At 53.7% G+C, this 19,572-nt stretch overlaps 1 protein-coding gene across 1 annotated transcript in view; it reads right to left on the bottom strand.

The window, feature by feature from the left end:
• Positions 1 to 18,514, bottom strand: part of HPSE2 (heparanase 2 (inactive)) — a 112,778-nt gene extending 94,264 nt beyond the window's left edge. Inside the window, exons 1-3 of the mRNA XM_075423546.1 lie at positions 18,255 to 18,514; positions 17,110 to 17,267; positions 5,201 to 5,362 (exon numbers count right to left, since the gene is read on the bottom strand). Coding sequence (XP_075279661.1) covers positions 5,201 to 5,362; positions 17,110 to 17,267; positions 18,255 to 18,514 — 580 coding nt within the window. The remainder of the gene's footprint in view (positions 1 to 5,200; positions 5,363 to 17,109; positions 17,268 to 18,254) is intronic.
• Between the last annotated feature and the right edge of the window lie 1,058 nt (positions 18,515 to 19,572).

Here is a 19,572-nt window from a genome sequence, read left to right as displayed (position 1 = left end):
CAGATCTCTTTTGTACAATACTGTGGATAACGCATCTAACGTAACGGGCTGCAATGGAAGAAAGGCAAACAGCTTCACCCAAAAGCCGCTCGCAGACCTGTTGCAAAGCCCCATGGAGCACCCTCCTTGAAGAAAAGTCGAGGAGCAAGCACAGTGCAGACCACCCTGGTGCAGCACCCAGTAAAGCACACATCACTGCCATGCGGATTGCAAGATGCTTAGGCTGCTGATCCCAAACAAGGCACCAAAAAGGCAAGAAAGCTGCACCTACCTCTGCAACAACCTTCCCAGTTCCCATCTCACAAAGTGCACCCCCCTCCAGCCCCACGGGGTTAGCTACAACTGGAGACAAAACCATGTATCTGGGGAAAATTCCAGCAAAAATTAGCAGAGCAGCCTTTCTGCCCGACAGCACAGTCACCAAAAGCACAGCCAGCCCTGTGCCCCGCTCTCTATACAGACCCTCTTGCGAGGGCAGTGTTGGAGCCACAGTCCCCTCCAGACCCAGCACCCCACAGGACAGGTCCCGAGCCCTGCAGACATGTCCTGCTCCAGGACCACCATCTCACAAACCCCACAGCATTCAGCAGGAATCACAAAACCACTGGGGGAGGTTCACAAGTGCAGGAAACACAAATGTCACAGGTGCTCGACCTGAGCTGTGTGATTCCCTGCCAAGGAACAAGCACAACCACAGTTCTTGCTGTGCTCAGGGGAGAAGAGAAAAACATACTTCTGCAGGGCAGCTTCTCTCTTACAAGGTCTTCAGGCAGACACTTTTCCTTGCTCCATGCCACCCCACACATGGTTGCTCTGCAGTAGCCACACACACCCCTCTGCTCCCCATCATTCTGCTTTGCTCTGCTCATACCACCTTCACACACCCCTACTTAGGTAAAACTAGTGTGTGTCTTCCATCACCACCACCTCACACACCCATACCACCTACCCTGGATAAAGAGGGTCTCTACCTGGCTGATAACATCTCTAGAATTGACCTTTTCCAAGGAAAGCCTCATACAGATCTCACAGCCAAAGTTACGGCAGAGTTTAAGTTACCTAACAACCTTAACAGGGGTAATGAGATGCCAGTACAGAACACCTGATTGCAACATTGGACACAGACAATGAAATGAACTCTTCGGCAGCTGTCATCTCTGTTCCTAGCATCCCTCACCTGGCTTTAATCTCCCCAGGTCTCTCTCAGTACAGCTGGAACAGATCCTCTGTGGTCCCACCCTGCTAAGGGTGTCAGCAGAGGGTCAACCAGGAGCATTATGTACCCTGAGGGGAGGGTCTCCTCCCTTAACTGTTGCTCTTAGAGGCTCTCTTGCATTATGTGACAGGGTGGGAGACTCCCAACAAACACTCTGCGTTCTCCTCACTGGTTTTTCAGTGCAGAAGTGGGGTGGTAGGACAGGCTGGAGAGCTGTCATCACCAGTCTCTTGATGCAGCGAAGTAATCCGCATTGTAGCTTCAAGCAGAAGGTAGAGCAGAAAGAAGAGAGACGTTTTCACTCTCCGGAATGAGAAGTAGGACACTATTTTGTTTCCTCAGGACGGGCACTCCTAGAGGCAAATTTATGGTTCGTTCTCGTATCTTGGGAAGCTCAGTTACACTTAACGCTTCATGTAAATACAGGAGGGGACAGGTTTTCACATATGTCTATTGACCTGAGCAGTTCCCTCTTCCATTTGGCTTAGCAGGCTTTACTTAATAACAGTGCAGAAACCTGTGGATATCCAATCTCTTAGAGTACAAATGCAGTACATGAATGCAGCACAAACTGGTACCACAGACGGAGGGTTTCAGATTTAATCTATAAAAGCTCTGCCTGCTGCTGCCCCGCTCTCCACAAGCTCGCTCCCAAAAACCTGCGTACACATTGTGTCTCCCCTGCCCCAGGCAGCTCCTCACCCGCTGCCAGCCCGATGCTGTGCATTCACCCCTCAGCTCCAAGGCTCCAAAATCACCTTACTGTCACCGGGACATGTCACCTGAGGGCTGCAGAGGAGGGGAGCCTGCTGTGATGACTGCAATTTCTGCTCCTGCTGATACAAGCCATAAAAGAATCAGTGCTTGCTTCACCGAACTCAACTGGGAAGGAGCAGAGCAGTGTTTCTAGGGAAAGATTCCTCCTCCCCTATCCCACTGCAGGCTGAATTGAGAGAGCCAGTTCCCAGAGGAGAGCAGGCGATGCTGTGCACTCTCCCCCTGCTCTACCCCAGGTTCACCCGAGAGCATCAGAGATGCTGATCTGTGAAACGAGATGCCTATCTCTGAGCACCAAGAGGGAAGCAGCTAAGATTAATAAGCCTCAAAGTGTTATACAGCATTTAAATAGTACTGTCACAGATCAAAGACTATCGCTTATCTCAGTGAGGCAGGCTCAGTAAGCCTAGAAAGATCACGCACAGCAAGCAAATGCAAGATGCAAGAGAAAGCCTGCAGACAGGAGCCGAGGAAAGCTCATACTTGTCTAGAGAAACCGAAGTGGCCTAAGCCAGAGTCTAACATGTGTTCCTGGAGTAATGAGAGCCAGAAAGACTGCCTGGTTTCACTCAGTCTCAGTTGTGTCTTAGCACACAAAAACACATTTCATTTTAAGACACCCTTTTTCCTTGGAGGTACCTGCTGCTGGGAGCAGCTTAAATCCCAGTGCAAAACCACAACCCTGCCTGATCGCTGGGATAAGCAGCACACTGGGAACCATGTGCAACTGGTGAATAGATTTGAAAAAGCCCCTGGTTTACATTGATGCCACAGGGACTCCAGAATCACACTCCCTGCACTGTAAGAGCTTTCATTCTTAAAGCCATGAGGATACTGCATGGAAGTTTGATGGCAGTATCACTTGCCCACACTTGCAGACAGCGTGGGAGGCCTGATCTATAGTCTTTCAAGTTGGTCATATAACTCTGCCATCTGGGAGGAGAAGGAAGAGAAGGGGACTTTTTATCCAAATCAGTAGTGGTAGTAGCAGAAGGAATAAAGATGCCTCACGGTGGTATTCCTACTCCCAAGTTCTCCTAGAGGAGCTATTCCATTGTAAAGCACCTTTATTCTCACATGACACTGGGCAAGATACTCCACTTAGGTTTCTTTGGTACAATTAAAGTGCTGCAGGAGCTAGCAGTAGTAGGAGCCCCTCCTACACAGAGGTGTGGGGTTGAATATTCCCCCAGTCTAGGCTGGACATGGAGTACTGAGGGCCATCCACAGCACATGCACTGCATGAGGCCAAGTGACTCCTGCCTACAGACCTCCAGGAGGAAACCCTGTTCTCAGGGATCCCCCAGATACTCCATCCCTGCCATCTCAGCCCTTCACTGTCCCTCCCCAAACCAGGTCTGGATCCTTGCTCCCGCACCTCGCCTCGTGACCTGGGGACTGCCTACAGCACTGTACAAAAACACTGTGCAGAACAAAAAGAAGTCCTCAAGCAAACTCTGGCTGATTGAATTTTGAAGGTAAGGAATGCCCTTCTGCAACAGATGTACAACCCCCTCTGCCCACCCCAAACACCAGATCCATCACAGAGAAGGGAAATATTTACACAAGTTAGTAGAGTTCCAGTTAAATATTATGCTTAGCTGTCTAGAGTCCATGTTCTCAGACTATGTCTATGAAATAAAAGATTAAACTTCATAACAATTATGAAGCTGCTTTGCTCACATTCAAAGGGAGTTAAAGGACATTAAAATAGTTCTTTGGGTAATACTCCAGTGAAATTGCTCTCTCCCTCTTGGAGAGTTAGAGCTAAAACCTTCTGAACTATCCTGTAAACACACTTGGAAAGGCTAAGAGCTGAGCTGATAACCAGGTAGCACCTCTGCTCTGCAGGTTCTGTAAAAAATGTGAGCTATGCCGGAGAGCTTTTGAAGCAGCGAGGGAAGGAGGATAGGAGAGAGCAGCTTCTCTTCTCGAGGGAAGTTTGTTTAGTGGAAAGTAAGCAAGTTGTCAGGGGAAAAGCTGACAATGTTGATTCCAGCAGTTGTACTGGGAATAAACAGCCAAGTGGATTACGTTACAGAGAATGAGAAACGGCTCTGAGGATCCCATTTAAATACTGGGCTTTCAGGAATGATGCGATTCAGCCACACTCTGGCCCCGATGCCCACAGCCCCCCGGGGCTGAGCCCTCTGCCAGCCCTGCTATCGCCGTCCCACCTCCGTGGGGTCCTCGAGTGGTCCAGCACAGCTGATCTCCCCAGGAGAGCCGGAGCTCACTGCCACACTGCTGTCCCTGGAGAGGATGCAGACCCGTGCTGGCTTAAAGGCAGGGGCCAGACATTAAATTAGGGATGGCAGCAGAGAGGGGGGAGGTTGCGCAGGACCCACTTGCCTCTCCCAGCCCAGCAGCAGGGGAGGGCCACCACAGAGCTTGCCATCTCCTCCCCAGCCAGAGTGCAGGGCCCTCCCTCCCATAAAAATCGGATGCCTCCCTGCCTTTCACAGGAAAAGGACCCAGCAAGAGGAGAAGGGGATCTTGTTTGATTTATTAGTCTCTTCCTCCTTCCCATCGTCTGTAGCTCATCCAGTTGCAGTGATAAGGAGAACAGCTATGAAAGGACACTGCTGGCTGCTGGGATCCCATCCTTCTGCCCACTCACTGCCTGAGACATCAGTCCTTTACAAGCACCATTAAATGTGTATCCAAAATGTGGCAGTCTCCTCCATCCTTTGAGATTCTGCTCCCTGGATAATGCAAACAGTTGCCAGAAAAAGAGTATCCTCTCATCTCTGTCTGGGCCATTATCCCTTTATATTTGCTCTTTAATATTTACTGGGTTCACACAAAGTGCATGCTCTGGAAAGAAAAAAAAATCAGCTGCAGCTTAAAGGACTCCAAATTTAGTAATTGCTGCAGCCCCATGGACATGAACAGTTAGCAGGGAGATTTCTCCAGCACTTCACGTGCCGTGGTATTCTGCTTAGGTCAGACTGCAGAAAACATTCTGTCCAGGGGCACCAAATCTGGAGTGCCTGTGTAGGTGCCAGCCGCAGAGGCCTTATGAGTCCACCACGAGTTCCTGCAGGTCCTTTCCCTCCCAGCACCCAGTAATCTCAGTAGGAAACAGAGGCAGCCAGAGAGATGCTGATTCATACAGAGGTGAAGCACCCGAGGGTTTTAACACACCTGTGAGTTAGCAAGAACTAGCCCCAGCTCCTGGTTCCAGAGCTGGTCTTGCAGCCTTACCTGTTAATGTGAGGTTGCTGTATGTGTTTGAGAACTGCTCCTTTAACAAAACCAAGTGCATCTGAGCAGCCTTTTCCCTCTGTAGCTCCAACATTATGTCAGGATGCTGGGCGATCTTACAGCCTTTCTGCTTATCCAGGGCAATGTCGCTGCGAACAATGTCTACAGCAAAAGGGAAAGAAAAAAGGGAGATGGCCAAACCTCAGCTTGCATTTTCACCAGACGCTTGGATCAGAACCAGCCAACATGACAGTCACACAACCATCACTCAGCACGAACAACCCAAAAAAAGGGTCCAAACCCCTGGGATCCACCTGTCTGATGAACCTCCTCTGCTCAAGTCTCCTTTTCTCCCACAGAAAGCTGAAGTCATTGACTTTAATATGCTAACACAAGCTACCGCCCCTTCCATCCTTCACCTGCCTGGCAGCTGATCTCTTACAATGATGACCCCTCCCTTGCAGGGAAGTGCAGAAGTCTCCCAATATTTGTGTTACAACCCTGTTACTGGTGTGTTTGACTCTAAATAATGAGAAAAAACTAAACCCCATTCTGGTGACCTCTGGCGTCTATTTACCCTTGCCTGTCAAAGAGGTGATGAAGAAGGCTTGTTCTTGCCTTGTTTATCCTCACTGCAGCTATCACAGCTAGAGTTAGGCCAGCACGGCTAATGACAGGCCTCTGTATGCTTCTAACTCCTGACATTCAATTCAGGAGGCAGGAGGGTTATTTAACAACTGTTTTCTCTTCACATAAGCATTTTATAAGTCATCTTGTGAAATAAGAATAGGATATTCCCTCTCCTAGACCTACTCATCTGCTGGGGAAAAGGAAAGATGGGGGTAGTGGGACAGAACAAGAATAAAGTACGATGTGTCCAGCCTAAAAAGGAGAGGAGCGGTGCAAACTAGTCCTTGCAAGGTCCCTTTCCGAGTTCAAAAACTCTGTAACATGCTTAGATCCACAGGCACCATATACTGTGCCTAATTCTTACTAAACGTTAGGCGGCCAGCGCTGATAAGCAAGGATGGAAGATGGAGTTCTTCCACCGCATTGCATGAGGTCACCCTTTGCATCATGAGGTTGCGCTTTTCTTGGTTTGATTCCCATCTAGTTAGAAGTTCTGAAGGAGCTTATTGTCAGAAGAGAGTGACGTCTTGCTCCACGTACGCTCACCAGCTCCATTGTTGTTATGCTCATCAAGGAACACCCGAGTTGTTTCCAATATTCATGTCTCTGTCTTTCAAGGTGTCAAATCTGAGGTTCAGCAAACCTAGGTTCAAAGCTCTGCTATGTCCTGGGCTGACAGGGAAGTCCCTGCAAAGGTGGGGTGGAGGACTGGAAGCCACGTCATCTTCCTGTCTCTGAGCCTCCTCCTAGAGTAGTTACGCTTGTCTTACCCAGGCTGTGCTCTGTCTGTCTCTTCACTGCATAGTCTGAGATTGACACAGCTTCTCTAAAGCATGCCTAAAAAAGACTGCTCAGAACAGTAATGTCAGAAAAAGCACCTGTGTTCTGTAGTTAGGGACACGAGTTCTTCCCTCCACCTACAGCTAGCGTGCTCACGAGTGGAGATAGGACAGCATCCAGCCAGCATGAAAATATGGCTCAGTATTTTCCACATCCAGCACATGGGCTTTAATGCGGAGAGACAAGATGGAGCAAGAGGAAGGAATAAAGTTCCTCTGCAGATAATGAGCACACATCCCCTAACCATGTGCTTTTGGTGCACAACCTCTTAGGCAGTCACCGAGTAAGATTTGGGCCTAACCAATCTCTGTCCAACTAACGAGTGGTACAATCCTGAACCGCTGTTGTGTGGGGTATTTGGAGAACTGAAGACTAAGAAACACAACTTGATCGCCCTCCTGCACCAGAAAGCCTATTACTACAGCTACTGGTGTCACCTGGAGCTCCAGGGATAGTCATTCACCTTCCTGGGTGATGGATTTCCTTTTCCACAGGACTGAATGCAACAGTTGTACACCCCCCACACCCAAGGCAAGATGGAGCAAAACACATCAAGGAGACCCTGAAGGAGAAGATTGGGAGGCAGAGAGGTTTGAAACCAGATGGTCAATACACTGTATCCAATTCTTTTCAAACTGCTGTAATCGAGTCCAGGCTGGGTCAAAACAAGTTTGTTTCCTGAAAGGGATGGAGGGCTCCTAAAACCCAAACCAGGGCCAATGTGGACTCATATAGAGGAACCATCGGCCTGGGACCAGCGTCCATGCCCTCCTGGTCAGTGGTCAGGACAGCACCTTGAGGAGTGCAAAAGAGGACGTGGCAGCTGGTCTGTGCCACATCCCTACCTCTGTCTTCAGGGGCCACAGGTCACGGCAAACACATGGTTGGGCAAGGGATGGGCCCTGTGTGCACTGTCGGCAGGGTCTGCGGACAAAGGGCAGGCCCAGGAGAACAGACCCAGGAACAAGGGGCTAGAGCAGTGTTTGGAGTCCTGCCCTTAGGTGATGGAGCTGCTGTAACAGGGATTAGTACAGGGAAGTCAAGCCATGTTCAGACAAATCCCTGGTGTTAGATGTTGAGGTCTGGGAGAAGGCATGCAGGGCACAGAAAGTGGGGACGCCCTTCTGGCAGTCATCTGCAAGGGGTTCTCAGAAAGCTGCTGCTGCAGACATTCAGGAAGCAGAGGCAAGGCATGCAAAGTCCTGGCTTCTCAGACTGACGAAGGACCCAAGACACTTCCCCAAGACCTAAAAATGGAGGAAATGGAGGTAGACCCCACATTCATCACAGCTCCAGTTTAAACAGTGGGAAGACGTCTGGGATACAGAGCTCCTCGGAGAACTTAGTGCCTAGTCATCCAGACCCCAGCGGGCTGTACCCGGCGCAGGGGAGGAGACGAGGCCGCCTTCGCACCCCTCTTCTGAACCAGCAGCAGGAAGGGAATAGGGGTGGCCGGCCGCAGCCGCTGGACACTCAGGGGCCATCTCAGCAAGAGCAACCCAGGGGAAACAGCCAGCAAGCAGCCCGCAGGCTTCAAATCTTAAAGGGAGAGACAGAAAAGGGGAAGGAGCGCAAGGAGGAGGGGACCCCAGGAGGCTCTGGGCAGGGCAGCCCCCGAGCGGGAGCTCCCGCAGAAGGACACTGCCTTCCTGAACGGCGATTTTTTTAAAAAAAAAAAAAAAAAAAAAAGAAATAAACTGCCCAGCAAAACACGAAACCGCGCAGCCCTTGCCAGAAGTGCGAGAGAAGAACTCCAGATGTGGGAGCCCCAGAGGACGCCAAATGGTTTCCAAAGGCGGCAGCCGGCGAGCTGCGCCCCGAGGGGGCCGGGGCCGGGCCGGGGCGGGCCGGGTCAGTACCCTGGCCAGCTCAGCCTCCCGCAGCGCGGCGGGGCCCGGCGGACCCCCGGCGGCGCGGCGCTGCGGGGCGGCCCGGCTCGCGGCGCGGGGCCCGCGGTGGCGGGGCCGGCGGGCGCCGTGCGCTATGGTGGGAGCACACCCGTGTGGCGGTCAGGTGAGCTGCGGCTGGCGGGAGGCACCGGCAAGCGGCGGGGAAAGCCCGGCGGTGGCGGGGAGGGAGGGGGGCACCGGCCTCGGCCGCCGTCCCCGGCCGCCTCCCACCGGGCGGGAGCAGCTGGGATGTCGGGGTCCTGCGGGAGCTCTCCCCTCGCCGGGCTGTGGAACCTGGACGGAGGAGGCTGCCTTCGCCAAGGCTGCGTTGCGTTTCCAAGAGCCGGCGCGTTTCTCCGTCCCGCTTCGGGATCCGTGCGTCTCCAGAGCTGACACGCATCCCGCCTACGCAGGTCACCGAATCCACCGGCGGAGATTTTGAAGAACGGGTTAGAAAATACCCATCCGGAGCGACACAAGCACGGCAATCCCATCCCAGGGCAAGGTGCCCACCCCAGGACTGGCTGAGCTCTGGCAGTCCCGTTCTGCGAGTCACCTGCACCGAGGGGCTGCGCGAACCATTTCCCACCAGGCCAGAGAGCTCCCAAGCTGTGACACCTCCCGGCTGGCACACAGAGACAGCTCCCAGGTCTCCCCAGCCCACAGAGCCAGCTTCCGCGCGTGGGAATTCACCCGGCGTCAGCGCAGCCTGTGCACAAGTGCCGGTCCCACGGCTCATGCCACCATCTGCCCATAGGCAGGTCCCTTCCAGGAGTCGCCGAAGTCACGGAGCAGACACGGGCTGTCGCTGCTGATCAGCTGGAAGATGGGAGGAGGGGGGCACAGACCCAGGTTTATGGGGACAGGGCAGAGAGATATGGTTATGGTCCAAGGGATGTGGGATATGATTATGGTCAAAGGGATGTGTGATGGAAGGGTGGAGAGGAGAAGTAACTCATCTTTCTCTGCGTGTGTGTGTGTGAGAGCCAGCGCTGCCCACAGCCAGCACCACTCCAGCAAAAGCCACAGTCACCACTGCCATGGCACCAGAACAAGCTGAGTTTGCCCATCTTCCTAGTGGGACCGTTTGCTTCAGCTTTCCAGTCTTAGAAAGTGAATTTAGAAGGAAAAAAATGAACTATTTTATGTTAACAAAAATTGAATAGTCTTACTTAAAAAATGGAATATTAGATAATGGTGTAAGTGAAGAAGTTAGAGGGATGTTTAATGGGTCACCAGGAAAAACTCTTACGCATTGCAGGTTGCCAAGCTTGTAAAATACCTACTTTTATAATCAATACATTTTAAAATGCTTTAAAAAATAGATTTGTCTGCTGAAATTATTATAAAATGCCCAGTGACTGTGAAATTGGGAACACAGCTTCTATTTAGAAAGCCTGAAGATTTCTCTAGCCAGAAACTGCATCCTCATCATGTCAGTCTTCAACAGGCAAATATCTGACACATTAGTATCATTCCTTTCTCTTAGCTGGGAAAAATTCCCCGACAATGACTTCCACAAGTTATTTCCCTCTATATATAAAAAACCCCATATTTGTTTGTGTTATATGTAGTAATTCCACTGGATGCTCCCTATTTCTTGTGCCATGAAAACAAAGAAATAATCATTCCCTAATTGTCTTGTCTGCATGCCCCTGAGTTCACAGCGTTTATCATATCCTCAGTCATTTTTTCCAAGCTGAAAAAAAACCTGGTCTAGATGACTGAAAGCTGTGACTTCAATCATTTCTATCACCCTATTCCACACATATATATTCCTTGCACTGATTAGTATGCCATCAACTAGTTTGCTGATAGCGTAAGAACGCTTTCAGTGTGTTTCTCCAACTCTTGTCTAGTATTTCCTAACAACGGATTCACTTTTTACTTCCCTGAATGTATTCAGAGACCAATCCGTAATAAATTCAAAACATTTTCCCTGAATGGCAACTGCTAATCTAAAACCCATAGTTGTATACGAAAAGTCACATGCATTTCCCCTGTGCACCTAACTTCCCATTAATCACTTTTAATTCATAAAAAGGAGGCATAGCACAGAAAGAAGTGTGGAATTAGCAAAAATATGTAATGATTTTTAGAGAATTTAGGATGCTTATTACAAACAATCGAACATATAATCATAGAAATCTTTTGTCTCACCCACATACCAGCAAATAGCTAACAAATCAGGATCTGATTGTTTGATGGTGCCATTTCCTGCAGTTGTTAAAGCAATTTTAATGCACGAGTCCAGCAAATCAGTTAGAAATTTAAAAAGAAAAAACAGAGATAAACAGGCAATCTTTGGAAGTATCTCCTGCATAGGCAGTATCTCCCTTACCTTGTGTAAGGTGATTTCTGCATCCCGTTTTTTTAATTTCTGAGGAAACAGCTAAGCACTGGGGCTCCTTATACAGAAACCCCTGCCAGGCAGAGCAGGTTGCAGCTCCTTCCCTGCAGCCGTGGTCCCTGGGAACTAGAGAACACGAGGCTGCCTCGGAGCTCACGCCAAGGCACGAAGTCTGCCTACGAGCAGCCCCAGGTCTCTCAAACCCCAGAAGACCGAAGGACATCAGAGGATCTACCTGTCTTTGGGACTGAGCGCTTGCAGTATCTGAAGTGCTACAGCCCTCCCAAAGGAGCTGTGTTTTAAACACACTTTCTTCTTTTAAACACTTTCTTCTGTCAAACAACAACTATTTCCTCTGCAAACTCTGAAAGGACAGATGCCCACACTGTCAAGGGATGCTTAGGCAGACAAAAAGAAGCTCTGGGTGACCAGAAAAAGAAGGCAGTTCCTTGAATAAAGGAAAACTTGTTTGTTCCTTTTTAAAGGGACAGCAGGATGGTTCTTCATGTGGAAACACCTGCTACAAAGTTTCATGGCCTGGCGGAGCCAAAGGGGCAGTCCCAGCCACATGGCAGTAACCCCCCCTTGCTCTGGCTCTGGGATCCTCACACCCCATGATGACCCTCACCATCCTGCTCGTTAGATTCACAGAAAAGCAGTTGCCGTTTTTTCCCTGAATTAGTTTTGTGCTGACTTAGCAGAGGATGAGAAACGTGCCAGAGCCAACACAAGGAAAGCAGCAGCAGGACACCGCACAGAGCAAAAAGAAGGCATGGGCACCTGCCCTTTTGGTGGCAGACAACCAAGAGATGAGCTTCACCACCTTCAGGATGCAGTTTTGTAGGATTTAATCCAGCCAAGGCTGAGCCTGCTGCAGTCCCACCTCTCGCTGCAGGCTTTCCTTTCCCAGCACTGTCCTCTATGCCTCCGTGGTCACACACCGTTAATCGGTTCAGGCGGCTGAATGAGCTGAAGTGCCATCAGCCCTCCACCATCAGGCTTTGGCCAGCTGAGTTCCCTGAACTGACTCACCGTGTAAACTCAGGTTCCAGGCACAGGAGAGGGCAGGAACACTCCAGAAGGGACAGAAGAGTGGGAGCAGCAGCCCTGGCTGAGGTCAGCCCCAGCCCCTGTGCAACCACACACACACATGTAGAGGAATCCTCAGGTCATTTATCATTTCTTATTTTCCTTTCCACTCGATACCAAAGGCCCTGGACATACTCTGGAAGCACAACATCCTAGAAACTGCCTGTGCAATACAGACTGAGCAAAGGTGAAACAGTGTTCCCACTGCTGCACAAATCTCGACGTTCAGATGTTGTGCCAGGTGCTTGAAGGTGTCTGACACCCAGAAAAACCTATGCCACTGAATAACGCAAAGTTTCCCACACTATACAGCAATATCTCCTGACTAGTATGGAAGGCATAAGAAACATGTCTTTCTCCAGGTTTTTGTGGTAATTTGCCATTTTTCCAGATGCCCAGTATCCTCTCCAAAAAAGGAGATAAAATAGAAGGAAGTAACTTACCAGCAATTAAGAGAGTATTTTTGAAATATGTTGTCCATATGCACTTCAGCTCAGAAACTTTTCTGACGCACTACCTACAGCACACATATGTGCTCCCCTTCCCCTCTGCCTCCCATGACCCACGCGGGGCCATGCTGGCTGTGTGTGGTAAATGTCCTTTGGTCCCTTCTCAGCCACACAACCCCAAGAGGCTACACAAAGTCTGAGGGACAGGCTGGAGAAGCTGCATGCTTGGACCAAGTCATCTTGAAGAACTCCAGCTACCAGTAACTTCTCTTTTTCCCTTGAGTTTTCCTTCACAACGCACATGCATAGGGGGAAACTCTAAGCAATGTTTATGCTACCACAGACTGTCCAAAGCTGGTCTGTGTGGCTTCAAAGTGGGAGGCAGTCCAGGAGGTTCCAGATTAGCCCACCAAACTCATGCTGTAGCACCAGGAGGGAGCTTCCAAAATGGGCTCTAAATTCAGGCACTGAGATGGCACCTGCAGCATCCCTTGCCAAACAAACACCAGGTCTCCACACCACACCTAAGTCTCCAACACCAAGCTCCAGGGCAGCACGCGAGTCAGGTTTTAGCAAACCAAACTTCAGAGGAGATTAGCCAGTTAGACTTCCAGCAGCTATAGCCTGAGCAAAGAGGTAGCCCCGTGCATTTGCTCCAAAAAGGAGCAGCTCAAGCCCGTTTTCCTGGGGACTGATGTTTCTTATGGTCCTATTCCTCAGAGCCGACTGGTCCGTGGCAACATGGGAGGTGGCTGAAAGGACAGGCCAAGCGGATTGCTTGGTAGACAATCCAACAGCAAAAGGAGAAGCAGGTCTACGACACAGACTGAGCGCGAGACCTTACTTCTTGATACCTGCCCAGCAATCGGACATGCGCCTATGGCAGGAGAGAAACGCATCTCCAGATAACAAAGCACAACTCTCAACACAGCTGGTGAAGAAAAACAAACTCAGTAGGGCACACACAGAGAAACACCATTTAAGGGAGAGAAAAGTCTCTCGGACTAAAAATGCTACACCTCTTGATCAACAAATGTGAAAAAGTCTCTGGCACAGCCCTACCTCCTGGTACCACAGAGCTTGGCATACACTAAACTGGTTTTCTAACAGACCTCAGGCTGGCCAATGCCATGTCCAAATAGGGTGGACTCCAGGAATGACCATGCAAAGCGTGGGCTGCATGGGATGGCAGCCACCTGGTGTATGCTATAGACGGGAGTGTTAATGTAACAGGTTAGTTAGATGACCTTCTTACATTTAGCAGAGTTCAGAGGATACATATGGCCGTGCCACCATCAACAGGGACTGCACGGCCTATGGCTCACCTGAACCACTCCTCATACGCAATCGCTTTTACAAGTTGCTCTGTCAGGTATGGACAAATCTGCATCCAGGTGACGAAATTTCTGTGCTGAAACAAGTTGCCACATGCACCCTCTTCGTGGGCATCACAGGCTGCCACCACAGATCACTCACCACTTTGTTACCTCTACTGCCCAAACATGACTGGTCTGGACTGGGGTGAGGCTGTTTGGAGTCACAAAGGAAAGACGCCGTACACACCTGCTATTACACAATACTTCCAGGCCTGTGCTTCCAGGAAGGATTGGTACAAGAATGACCCTAAAGCCTAAAGGAAACCCCTTATTTGAGGAAAACGAAGTACATTTTTGATACAAGACAAAAGCAACCACTATAACCCCCAGAGACCACCCGTGCTCTCCATGGAGGAAAGCAGAGGAAAAAGATGGGCTGGTGAACCCAAAAGCAGGCTAGGTAAAGGCAGTTTTCAGAAAGTGGAGGTATGCATGACTGTAACAGTTTGAAAGGGAAATAAATACAATTTTAAATGGAGGGGAAAGAGTAGGACGAATCCCTGAGGAGCTCAGATCGCCTGGAAGGTGGAGCACTACAGAGATACAAAAGACCATCAAAGGGAGCAGTGAGGAATACCTGGTCTGGAGGGCAACAGGGTGGCAGAGAGTGGTTTACAGCACAAAGATCCCTGCACGGAGATTCACCCAAACTCCAGCAAGCATGGCCACAGTGCAGAGCTCCTGTTGCTGCTGCTGCTGCCTGTCTGAATGCCTCAGATGGCCACGTTGGGGTGGCCTGTGACCACGCAGAGGAGCAGAGCTGCCTGTGACGTGACCACCACTCGCAGAGTCACTTACTAGTAACCACAGCCAAGACGAAATTAAGGAACATAAGATGTGCGCTTCCCTCCCGACGTACACGCAGGCCACACGGGAACACAAGGCACGGTAACACCCACAAGGGCTGCAAAGAGAGCCCAGGCACTGGGGTCACAGGCCTGAAGTCTGCGTGCACCCACAGGGTGAATGGGCAAAAAGATAGACACTTCAGGCAGAAAACAACCAAGCTATCGCTTGTCACATCACTAAAAATGACAAAGGTGATGCACAAGGCTTAGAAATTCACAGATTTCTCTTTTAACCATTTTCTGACTTTTTTAACTAATCGAGCTCCCCAGCTTCTCCCCCACTCCCATGCCATGAAAGTTTAGGCAAGAAACTTCAGAAAATAGATGCTGGCCATAGAGAAGCCCACAGACAAGGAAAACAACCCAAACCACCCCATTCAACCTGGGGAGGGGGAAGGGTACCTAGCGGGATGCTCGCTGGCTTCCCCCACGCTCAGGCACCGATTGCCATCTCTTTCTGTGCTGTAAGGTTTTTGTAGCGAGGGCATCGGCTTGCACGTTTGTGCATGCCCTGATCCCAAGCAGGTCCTGGATGAGCTACAGATGAGGGAACAGAAACCATACCAGTGCTCTGAAAGGAAAAAGATGGCTGCTCAGACCCAGTACAGTGGGGCAAAGAGACGCAGTGGCATCAGGATTTCATTTTGCAGAACCGGGTTCCTGTAGTGAAGCGCTCAGCACAGCCTCAGCACAAAAAAGATGAGAGCTACTAGCAACTCCAGCCCTGGAGTCTGCACACAGATCTTAAGAACAAACACGAAAGCTTTGCTTCCAGGCAGGAAATCCCTTTTACCACACCTTGCTGATTTACACCGGTGCTTGATACACACCACATGTGTCCCCTCCTTCCCTCACCCAAATTTGCAATGGTTCTGTTCCATATTTAAGTGATGAAAAGTTAAGACCTGTGGTTACAACTTCTATGAGAAGCTTCATTTTGAAGGGCTGCTACATTTCAACTTTATTGCCACGAGGAAAACTGAAAAAAACAAAAGCTTTCAGTCCTTCCCTAACTTGAAAGCTGTTGTGAAGACATTTAATAAGTGTAAGTTCTCTCCTGCAGGTTGTTGAAATATTGAAAGCGGGAAAATTTATTCTTACAAACATTTTGTATGAGTCCCACCTATGATTTTATGCACTACACTTAATTTCTTCTGTTCAAGGTGCCTGCGGCAGGTTTGGTCAGCATTTTCTCCTGAAGCGCACCTCAGGAGGCAGAGCTTACACCAAACCCTTCGCCCGAGATTTGTGACGAGAAGAAAAGCAAGGAAGAACACCGGGATTGCTCCGGCTAGGAGACCACGCGAAAGACGGAGCACGCAAGCTTACCCACCTGCCTGCGTGTGGGAACAGAGGGACAGTCATCTCGGGGAGATCAGATGTTACGTGGGGGAACAGCGGGAGCGAGAGCCATCAGAAAACTGGCAAATGCATCTGCTTTTTCCGTTCAGCGCTGCGCTGCCGACTAGATCTCAGCAAAACTTCCTCTGTTCCACAGACCTGCCCGCTGGGATCTGTCTGGCATTAATTGGCCTTCAGAATTACTCAGGGAAATATCTTCAGCTCATTTTTGTAAGTCGTTGAGTAAGGAAAAAAGGGGTTTTTTTAAAAAGCACAAGCAAGAGAGAAAAATCAATAAATTCTTGCATGCGGACGTGGTGTTCTGCTTCTGAAAGCAAATGCCTTCGGACGGAGACTTGGCCCTGACTTTTCCGCGAAGTTTCTTTGTGTGCACCAAGGGCCGCGGAAGGCGAAAGCCGTGCCCGTAGCCGGGGACCGGGGGGATGGCGGGCAGAGCGGCGGAGGAGAGGGGAGCGGCGGGAAGCCGGGGAGGGGGGGGACACACACTTTCGGAAAGCCCTTGCCCTGGCAGAGCGGCCCGGAGGGCAAGCAGCCCCGGCCGGGCACCGGCCAGCAGAGCGGCGGCCGGACGGGACCGAGCGGCCCAGCCGCGACCGGGGCGGCGGGGAGCCCCGGGGCCGCGGCGGGCGGAGAAACGCGGAACGACACCGGGGGTCGGCGGGGAAAGGCAGGGCTCCCCGAGAGCGGCGGGGATGCGCTGCGCGGGCATCCCGGGGCTGCGGTGCCCGGTCCCCGCCAGCAGCCGGGGCAGAGCCCGCCCGGGGATCGGAAGCGAAGGGCGGCACACGGAAAGCCCCCCAGCCCCGCTCCCCGGTGCCGGCCTTTTGTTCCCCGGGGCCGGCATCCGCCGGATCCACCGGCAACGGGCGCGCGGGCGGGCTCCGCCGAGCTCCCCGGCTCCGGAAGGGGAGAGGGTACGGGGGGGGGGGGGGGGTGTCTCTCGTGCCCGGTGCCCGGCGGCAGCGCAGCCCCGCCTGGGCTCCGGGAGCGCGGGGCAGGCGGAGCGGGACCGCCCGGTGCCCGCAGCCGCCCGCGGCCGCGCCCGCCCCCGCCCCCGCCCCGGCCCCGCAGCTCACCGTCCTCGTAGTTCTTGAGGTAGTAGTCGGGGCCGGGCCCGCCACGGCTCTTGGCCGGGTTCTTCACGTTGTGGAACTGCAGAAAGTCCGTCCTCTTGCCCGCGAAGCGCAGGAAGGCGGGGGCCAGGCCCCGCGCCAGGGTCACCAGCCGCCGGGAGCTGGGGAGAGGAGAGAGCGGGCTGAGGGCCGCGCCGGGCTCCTCCTGACCCGGTACCGGCAGCGACCGGCGGCCGCGGGGCTCCGGGTCTCGCCGCTGCCCTCCCCGGCCCCGCCGCGGGTACCACCGCAGCGCAGCGGCCGCGGGGCTCTGCGGCGCGGCCCGGGAGCGGGGAGCCGCCCCGCCTGCCGGTGGGGGCCCGCAGGCCGGCGGGGCCCGGCTGTCCCCCCGGACAAGTGCAGCAGGGCCGCGGAGGCAGAAGCGCTCGGACCGTGCCGCGGTTCGGGGGAAGGAGGGTGGGGGGGGAGTGGGATCCGTCCCCGCTCCTCTTCTCCCGCGCCTTCCCGCCCCGCTCCTTCCCCCGGGGCGGAGGCGGCGGCCGCAGGGACCCTCAGAGCGGCCGTGCGGGGGGGAACCCGCTCTCCCTCCCCGACTTACCCAGCAGGGAGAGGGGCTCTCCGGCCGTCCCAGCGCCTCCGGGCCGCGGCCGCTCCGCACCGCTCCGCACCGCCGGTGGAGCCCAGCGCAGCCGCAGCCCGGCTCTGCCCCCGCGGCGGGGCTGCCAGTCCGGGGAGCGGAGGGCTCTGAAGACCTGGCCGACACCCCGCTCTCCGCCCGTCGGGACCTGGGGAAGACTCGGCTCGGCGGGCGGCCCCGTCCCTACTGCTGGGTTTTGGTTTGGTTTTTGCTTTTTTCTTTTTCTTTTTTTTTTTTTTCCTTTTTTTTTCCCCCTGTGCTGCCTCGGCCCCGTGTTGTGCTTTTTGCAGGGGAGCGGTTGTTGGAGCGAGGGGAGCGCGACATTTTTGCAGTCGTAACTGATAAGTCTCCGAAATGCTTTCTCCATTGCAAACATGTGCATCTTAATGGAAACCATGGCCTCGCTCCCTCCGCCGCAGCGAGCTCCGCCAGCAGCGCGGAGCCCGGCGGGGCTGGGCGGCGGGGCCGCCGGGGCGGCGTGGGGAGGGCGCCGGGGGGGCTCCTGCCTTACCTTAAGAAATCGAGCCAGCCATCATGAATGATGGAGGGGTCCAGCTGCAGGGAGAGGAAATTCTCACTGATTATCCTGACAGGGCTCTTGGTGTTGACATCAAGGAGAATGAGAGTTCTTCCCTTCACACCTGGAGGTTTCTCCACCGGCAGCGCTCTCCTGTCCCCGGCCTGGGAGGGCAGCGAGAAGGTGGCCATGAGAGCCAGCCCAGGTGCCATCAGGGCTAAGAGCCCGGGGGGGCAGGAGCTGGGACAGGGCATGCCGGAGAGCAGGAAACCCCTAATTAACTCGCTGTCTGCAGGGGCTCGCTGGTGGCTAATTGTCCTTATCTCAAGTGTGGGGCGCTCTGCCTTTTTTTGCAATGTTTTGGTGCTGGTGGAGGGGAACTCACGCCCCTGACCAGCCTTTCTCGCAGCCGGTGCCAAGACTCCTTGCAGCCAGCACCGCCCCTTTAAGAGATGCAGGCTCCAGACATTTTTAACTTTTTGAAGGTAAGGGGAGGCTCCTGGTTTAACCCCCTCGGCTCGGGACCCGCCACCGCCCCGCCGGCACCGAGCTTTCGCTTTGCGCCGGTCCCGCCGCCCCCACCGGCGGCCGTTTTCTGCCGCGGGAGCTCCCGAACCCCCGCAAAACCGGGCCGGAGCCGGGACGTCGAGACGCCGGGGAACTCGGGAGCGGGACCGGAGCGCGGCGGCCGCCCGGCACGGTACGGCCCTAGGCCGTCGGCGGCTGCAGGAACGGCCGAGGCGGTAAGGCAGCGGGCGGGGGGAAACGGGGGGGGTGGGTGTCATCACCCCGAAAAAAAAAGCCCTACCCGCGGAGAGAGCTCGCCCCGAGCCGAGCCGGGACCCGCGGTGCTGGGCGAGGCCGCCGGGGCTGAGCGCTGGCGGCTCCGCGGGACCCGACGGGTGCACCGGGGCCGGGGGCCGGCGGCGGCCCGGAGCCACCGGCTCGGCCCGGCCGGCGCAGGAAGGCGGGGAACCGGGGCACGGGGAGTCGGACCGCTGGCCGCCCTCTCCCGCTGGCCTCGGTGTCCGACCCGCGGCGGGGAAAGGAGAGAGGCGGCGGCGGCAGCGCCCGGTGGGGAAATCTCCGTGTCGGGGGGGTGCGAAGGACAGCACGGTTCGATGAGACCGACGACGTCCCCGGTGCCGGGGCCAGCCCGCGGCCGCTGCTTGTGGGACGGACCGGGGTAGAGCGGCCCGGGCTCGGGGCCGCAGAGGGGCAAGCGGCCGGGGTTCTCGGCGCTGGGCGCGGGCTGGTAGCATCGTGCCCGGGGCCGGTGGGGGCTGCCGAGCGCCCCGGGAGGGATGTCCCG

Source organism: Opisthocomus hoazin, chromosome 6, assembly GCF_030867145.1.
Source record: "Opisthocomus hoazin isolate bOpiHoa1 chromosome 6, bOpiHoa1.hap1, whole genome shotgun sequence".
Classification (NCBI taxonomy): Eukaryota; Metazoa; Chordata; class Aves; order Opisthocomiformes; family Opisthocomidae; genus Opisthocomus; species Opisthocomus hoazin.
Note: the sequence above shows the minus strand (reverse complement) of the source record. Positions and strands in the feature narration are given on the sequence as shown.